Source organism: Pleuronectes platessa, chromosome 7 (assembly GCF_947347685.1).
Source record: "Pleuronectes platessa chromosome 7, fPlePla1.1, whole genome shotgun sequence".
Classification (NCBI taxonomy): domain Eukaryota; kingdom Metazoa; phylum Chordata; class Actinopteri; order Pleuronectiformes; family Pleuronectidae; genus Pleuronectes; species Pleuronectes platessa.
Genome location: NC_070632.1, coordinates 585151 through 592500, shown reverse-complemented (window position 1 = coordinate 592500; position 7350 = coordinate 585151). Strand labels below are relative to the sequence as shown.

General features: G+C 45.6%; 2 protein-coding genes across 3 annotated transcripts in view; one reads left to right on the top strand and one right to left on the bottom strand.

The window, feature by feature from the left end:
- The window catches only part of prr5l (proline rich 5 like), a 10890-nt gene extending 7893 nt beyond the window's left edge, over positions 1–2997 (bottom strand). The window contains exon 1 of one of the 2 annotated variants that reach the window (XM_053426585.1): positions 2705–2997. The gene's annotated coding sequence lies outside the window, so the exon portion shown is untranslated. The remainder of the gene's footprint in view (positions 1–2704) is intronic. The other variant, XM_053426584.1, reaches the window with a different exon arrangement.
- Positions 2718–7234, top strand: c7h15orf40 (chromosome 7 C15orf40 homolog). Its single transcript, XM_053426589.1, is given in 8 exon segments — positions 2718–2980; positions 3511–3655; positions 4258–4532; positions 4982–5102; positions 5186–5223; positions 5225–5314; positions 5708–5812; positions 5928–7234. Coding segments are annotated over 6 exon segments (657 nt in total). The 5' UTR covers positions 2718–2980; positions 3511–3615; the 3' UTR covers positions 5801–5812; positions 5928–7234.
- Positions 7235–7350: the final 116 nt, after the last annotated feature.

Genomic DNA, 7350 nt, shown 5'->3' with positions numbered 1-7350 from the left:
CTGTCCGGCCTCCTGCTGCTCTACAGGCTCCGCCCCTGCTGCTCTACAGGCTCCGCCCCTCACCTGGATGTTCCCACATGCTCCTGTTGGTTTGAACGAGTCGGACCCACAACCTGCTGCTGCTTCACAAACACCAACTACACAACATGTCCACACAACATTTCCCAGAGCTCAGTCTGAAAGCAGCTCACGGCGAAAGGAGAATGACTCAACATTAATTGTAGGTTGAACTTAGAGGAAATGTTTCCTTTGACAGAGAAGCGTGGGTTTGGACTTTCAGGATGAACGTGGCACAAATCGTTTAGAAGATTCTGGTTCATTGTGTCCCTGGAGGTTACACATACAACCGAAGTTCCCTGAGGGAGAGAGACGAGGGACAACTCACCTGGTATGAGAAGCTCCGCCCTCCCTGTGGAGAAGAAGATGCTCTTCAGCAGCTTCTCACTGACGCCAGATTTTAAAAAGGTTTTGGGAAATTCAGCCGATCCAGAGAACCTCAACTCCCAGAGCTCGAAGGGAAACGGTTTGACAGCTGGCAAACAGAGGGGGGGGGGGGGGGCTCCACTGTCACTGTTTTCATGTCTGAATAAAGACACAGGTTGTTTCAGTGTTACCAAACTTCTTGTAAATGTAAAACTTCTGCAAAGTTAAAAAGCTCATACGGTCACGGATTGTCCCTGTATACGGCCCAGGTGGCTGATGGGAGTTCACAGCCCTCGCCGAGTCGTCTCCTCTGATCACGTCAACACAAACATTCTATTGTTTGTCTGATTCCAGCTCCTCGTCCGCAGCAGAGACCAGAATGTTCTGTCTCATCTCTGGAGTCCAACACTTTAAATCAATAACATTTCAAAGAGATGGTTTCTGATCACTGGTCCCAGTTCACAGCTCAACGTCCACACGCTGCTCACACCAGGGACACAGGTTGTGTGTGGGAATGAGACCGTGTGTGCACCGTCCACCACATGTCGAGTTCTCACACGTCCTCCTGGAGGTGGTGCAACCGCCAGCGTGGCAAACCATCTGGTACACACCAGAGGCAGTCATCACAAAAAGGTCACAGCCCACATCACCTCCTCCACCTCCTTCTCCTCCATCAGCTCCTCCATCAGCTCCTCCACCTTCACCTCCTCCTCCATCAGCTCCTCCACCTTCACCTCCTCCTCCATCACCTCCTCCTCCATCACCTCCTCAACCTTCAGCTCCTCCTCCATCACCTCCTCCACCTCCTTCTCCTCCATCAGCTCCTCCACCTCCACCTCCTTCAGCTCCTCCACCTTCACCTCCTCGACCTTCACCTCCTCGACCTTCACCTCCTCCTCCATCACCTCCTCCATCAGCTCCTCCATCACCTTCTCCACCTTCACCTTCTCCTCCATCAGCTCCTCCTCCATCACATCCTCAACCTTCACCTCCTCCACCTTCATCACCTCCCCCACCAGCCTGCAATCACACGTCTGACAGCGAGTCACGTCAAAGTCACATGACCGCGAGCTTCACATGAAACAAATCAAACGCTGCACGTTTCCAACGACGGGGACGAGACTAACCGACCAATCACAGCAGGTCCCTCACGTTTTCTAAAAATCAAGTTCATTCAAGGATTCAAAACTTTATTTCTTCCTTGATGTTTGTAAATTGAACAAGAGATAAAAACACTTCACAAGAATCAGCCCCGGAATCGAACCCAGGATGAAACCGTGCTGCTGTAAATCACCAGACTGAACCAATCGGATTCACCAGCTGAGAAAAAACCTCAACTTCAAACTGAACTTAATCATCAGAACAATTTTAAATATGTGGTAACATGAGGAGACTGTGATTATTGTGTTGTGTGTGTTGTTGTGTGTGTGTGTTAGCATGTGGGATAATCCTGTAACAGGAGCCCGTCATGAGGAAGTACTCACGGAGACTAATGCAATTACAGATGGAGCTGCTGCACTTTGTTTCTAATCTGGGATCAGGCAGAAAACTGGTCTCTGACTTCAGGGTTAGAAAAGACATATTGTGTTACTACTGAAGTGATCCAGTGGGTTCATCCTCTGGGGAACATGATAAGTAAAGGATCAACACTCGGAGTGCGACAACTACAGAGACGTGTCCACACCACTGGGGGGCGCCGCCTGGATCTTCACTTTATAGAAATGCTGCCATGAAGCGTCTCAATGTTCACATCTACGACGACTCAGCGAGAAGTCAGCGAGCAAAATGTTGGAATGTTAAAAATCGTTAAAAAAAAGTGTGAACAACATTTACAACACGTACGAACTCCCAGACGCATTAATGAAGTATTTAAATCGCTTATTGTGTAAATTACAACTTCAAATCAGACTTAGCAATAAAGAAGTCTGTCTTATCATCCAACATGTTTTTATTTTATTTTTTTAATGAAAAAGTTAAGTAAAGAACAGTTTAAGTGTCGCGTTAGCATCGGAACCAGAACAACCCAAATGACACCGAACCCTCGACTGATCACGTGACTCGCTGTAAACTCTGGTTTATATCGACAAATCGACATCGAGACAAACCACACGTGAGAGAACAGGAAACACTTCAAACAGTTACAGGATATTTAGTCATTTGATGAATTTAGAGGTTTGTGACTGGAGGAGTTTTCACTTCCTGCTGCCAGGTAAACACTGTTTGTTTGTTTGTTTGTTACCTGAACGCATCATGACCTCGTGGCCTCGGTCTGTGAACTCACCTGAGTGAAGTGGCTTCACTTCTCACAGGATGGACACAGATCTTCTTCTTCTTCTTCCTCCTCTTCCTCCTCCTCCTCCTCCTTCTCTTCTTCTTCCTCCTCCTTCTCCTCCTCTTCTTCCTCCTCCTCCTCCTCACATTACTTCAGTTTCCATCTGCTCAGTCAAACCTCTCTTCAGTTTCCAGCAGCAGAAGAAACTGATCTCAGACTTTTCTCAGTTTCTCTGAACTCATCGCGCCGCTTCGCTCTTTATCTGCCGATGAAAAGCTGAACGAGGTAACCACAGACACTTCCGGGACACCCCTTCAAAGTAAATGTCGAGCCAGTACATTTTTTTAATTTTGCTTTATTGTGAAGGAGCATCGGGAACTTCTGGTTTGGCTTTAAGAGCTTGACACAGCTCCTTATTGTCAGACACTGATTGGTTGAGAGGAGTCGATGTCATGAATATTTATGCTGTGAAAACGGTCTCTTGTGTTTGACACGTTAAACTTCTGACTTCTATACTGATGAGAATCTACTGCAGTAATTTTGGACGCTTTAAATTTCTCAGATAAAGATTTAACTAAAGATAAACTTTACATCAAAGAGCAAATTAAACCGAACTGATCAGAAACATGAACATGATAATAACTTTTCTATGTTTTGTATTTATTTGATTTATTTTACACAAGTTCTCTCCTGTGAGTTTAACAGGAAGCTTAAACTTTCTCTTTCCACAACTGTGTTTTATTGATTTACTGATTTCAGTGACTCACCTGTTATTTGATAATCTATTGATTATCGACCAGTCGACTGAATCTCAGGTCAGTCACGTGCTTCTCTGCAGCAGCTCCTGGTTGTGCCTCCGGGCCTCATGAAGAGGAGAGCCCCCCCAGCTGGTGAACACACACAACTACATCAGACTGCACATGAAGAAGAGACGAGCTCTCCTCCAATCAGATGCTCACAGTGAGTTTCAATGAAGCTTTATTAAATAAACTCTGAAAATTGGTTTTGTCAGAGGTCAAACAGTTCAAACCATCTAAACTAACTTTATAAATAAATACAATCTGAATGAACCTCAGTGTAAAGTCGGTGACGAGATCAGACTCTGTCTTCAGACGTTTGTTACTCCCAAACTTTAGTGGTATTTTTACTAAAATACATGCTTGAATACAGGACTTTTACTTGAAGTCAAGTATTTGTACAGTTGTACTGGTATGTTTAATCAATTAATTGTTTAGAGGTATTTCTTCCACCACTGTTAAATTATTACAGACATTGATTCAACCAGTTCAACTACTGCAGTAAAAACTACTACACTATAAATAGTATAGTAATACAACAGTTCATTTGAAATACTACAGTACAGATACTGTTTATTCACATTCAGTCACAGATATTCAGATGGCTTAAGTTTCTTTTGACTTTTACTTTGGAAAACCATTATCGGAGGTGTTTACTTTGAAATCCGGAAGTGACTGTGTTTACACTGTTAGCCACTGCGTGTTAGCTAACGAGCTAACAGCTGCAGATGTTTTACCGGTCACATGTTGCTCGGTTCCTCAAAGGATCTACGATCAACCGTTTACCGGAGCCCAGCGGCCCGTCCAGCGTCCTCTCCCGGGGCTTCAGCGTCTTCTCCCGGGGCTCCAGCGTCCTCTCCCCGGGCTCCATCGTCTCCTCCCCGAGCTCCAGCGTCTTCTCCCGGGGCTCCACCGTCCTCTCCCCGGGCTCCATCGTCTCCTCCCGGGGCTCCACCGTCCTCTCCCCGAGCTCCAGAGTCTTCTCCACCGGGTCGAGACGTTTCTCCTCAAACCCACCAATGCCCCAGAAACAGAAACGCGTGAGTTCTGAAGATGATCCTGTTTCTGTTGCTCAGCTCGAGCTCGTCCACTGTCTGTGTCTCCCGAGGTCACACCCGGGGTCACACCCGAGGTCACACCCGGGGTCACACCCGGGGACTCAGCGGACACTTTACTCTACGATCATCTGACTCAGTCATTAAAGATTCAATTAGTTTGTAGCAGGTGGAAAATGAACTGATCCACATTGAACCTGCAGAGGAAAGTGGAGTAACTGAAGAGCACAATCTATATCTACAGCACCTCAGCTTCTAATCATGGAGATATAGATATCTATATATCCATGACAGGAGGCTGAGGGGCTGTCATCAGTTGATCAGGCTCATGGTGTCAGGCTTCTGTGACTCAGGTTGCGAGTTGAACTCTGGCACGTGGTGATTTCACTGCATGGGATGAATCAGTGACATCATCTCTCCGGTTGTGAACCCAGGTGAAGGCCCAGCAGCCCGGAGCAGAGCCCGAGGCCTCCGGTCCGGTGGTTCGAGACCGACACGGTGCCCTAACCATCACGGTGCACGCCAAGCCCGGCTCCAAACACAGCGCCATCACAGGTACGGGATGACGCGTCACACCTGCAGCGTCACGTCGCATCACACAATGAAATCTTTGCCACTCCGTGTTTTGTTTCCTGCAGACGTCTCCGAGGAGGCGGTGGGAGTTTCCATCGCGGCCCCCCCCCACGGACGGAGAAGCCAACACTGAGCTGATTCGCTTCCTGGCTGAAGTCCTGGACCTGAAGAAAAGTCACATCTCTCTCCACAAGGTTCCTGAAACTTGTTTGTTCTGCACCTCCTCCTCCATCATCATCCACTCGTCTCCTCCTCCGTCACAGCTGAGGTCCCAGAGTGTCACTCTGAAATGTCTTCATTTCTGTTTTACAAATGAATTCCTTAAAGGAGACGTGTGGAGCTTCTAGTGGTGAAGCTTATAGAACAGCCACTTTAGCACTGAAGTGTCACATCCCAGTGGTCTATCCCTGTAGTCTATGGTTTTACATCCTGAGGTGCTGGGAAGTTCAATAACTAGATCATAATACATCCTGGTGTCTCCATAATCACAACTCAGAAATAATTAGAAAAACAATATGGATCAACCTGTAACCTGTTTAACAGAATTAAAGATGACACCTCTGTCTTCTACCTCCTGTCTCCTTCAGGGCTCCAGGTCCAGGGACAAACTGGTCAGAGTGGACTCGTCCCTCAGTGTGGAGGAGGTGTTGAGGAGGCTCAGAGGAGACGCAGGCACGTGACCTGTAATAAGTGTGAGTACGATATGTCCATGAACTCCTGTCGGTCCTGCAGGACACCAGGAGGCTCTCAAGCTGTCAACACTCTGTTTACATGAGCTCACTGAAACAATGTCCTTTGTCCTCACAGGGCGTCACAGCTGGACCAGTGGGACGCCGGAGCATCACCATGACAGGACGAGTGATCGTCTGAAGTGAATCATTGAAGTGTCACATGATTGAATAAACTGTTGAGTAAACAGATTCTGAGCTGAAGGATTAAATATTAAACATGTCTTATCGTCTCCTGCATCTTAATCCCAAACACATATTCCAGCAGAACTGTGTAAACACAGCTGTGAGCAGTAGGTGGCGCTGTGTTCCTGTGAGATCTGAAAACACAACACACCAGTTCATCATGTCACCAACATGCACACGTTTATCCCGTGAGACAACATGGACCGACTCAAACCCCTGATGCTAATGACACTTTAGTAAAATGTTTTTATTACAGACATTAATTCAACTAGTACAAATACGACACTAATAAAATACTAATATTTTCTAAAACAATGGTAATCATGTTTAGAAACTAACAACCAGAGTGAGCAGCACTTCGCCAAAGTTTTATTGTGAAAGGAAGAAAAAGCTGCAACTAACGTTTGTTTCTCTGAAAAATTAAGACCCAGACGTCCAACGTCAAATAACAGCAACATGTAAAAAGTTAATCTTAAACACGTTGAATAATTAAGCAGATGAAACAGCTCTGATGATTCTAATGAGTTAAAGTGACAGACTGACCCTTTAAATTCCCTGATGAAGGACGTGAGCATCAGGACAGATGTTGAGTCAGAATCTGGGTCCATGGTCTCAAGAGCTGGACCATCAGGGCCACAGCCTACATGGATGTGGGTCCCAGGGGCCCCAGTGTGAACCACCACACCACAGACTGTTCATCAGGTGAACACATGTAGGTTCATGACCACAACAACTAATGAAACTCGGAATCAGATTTCTAACTTTTTTGTGGCTCAAATCCTGTTGTGTAGTGAAATGGTGGATTTGTGTTGATTTAAATCAGATGATCATTGGAGTCATTATATATTTAATGATTTGAAGTAGTTACTTTTCAAACTATTTAAAAAGCAGAGCAGGGACATCTGTGGTTATTCAAAGAGACGGGTTCAATGAAAATGTATACAGATGTGTATTTGTTTAAATTCAAGTTCTATAGGGTTAGGCTAACCCTTTTCTTTATAGTCATTTATAATTAAACTGAAATATGAAACCTCAGATCATAAGTTCCATAACTCCAGGGAATGAGGGAGTTCTCTCATTCACCAAAGTGCTGCTCATTGTGGGAACTCTGTTTCTCTATGAAACATTTTAAGTTCCTGACCCTTTATGTAAAGTGGACATTGTGATTTAGTTCTGTATAAATAAAATTGATTGAATATAGTCAGGTTCTATAAATCATGTACTTTCATGTGAAGCAGGTTTTTCTGTATCGATGGCTCCTCGTGGCAGGGCCGAGCGTGCACGGCCTCAGGAGTGTGCGCGTGTTGTGTGGATGA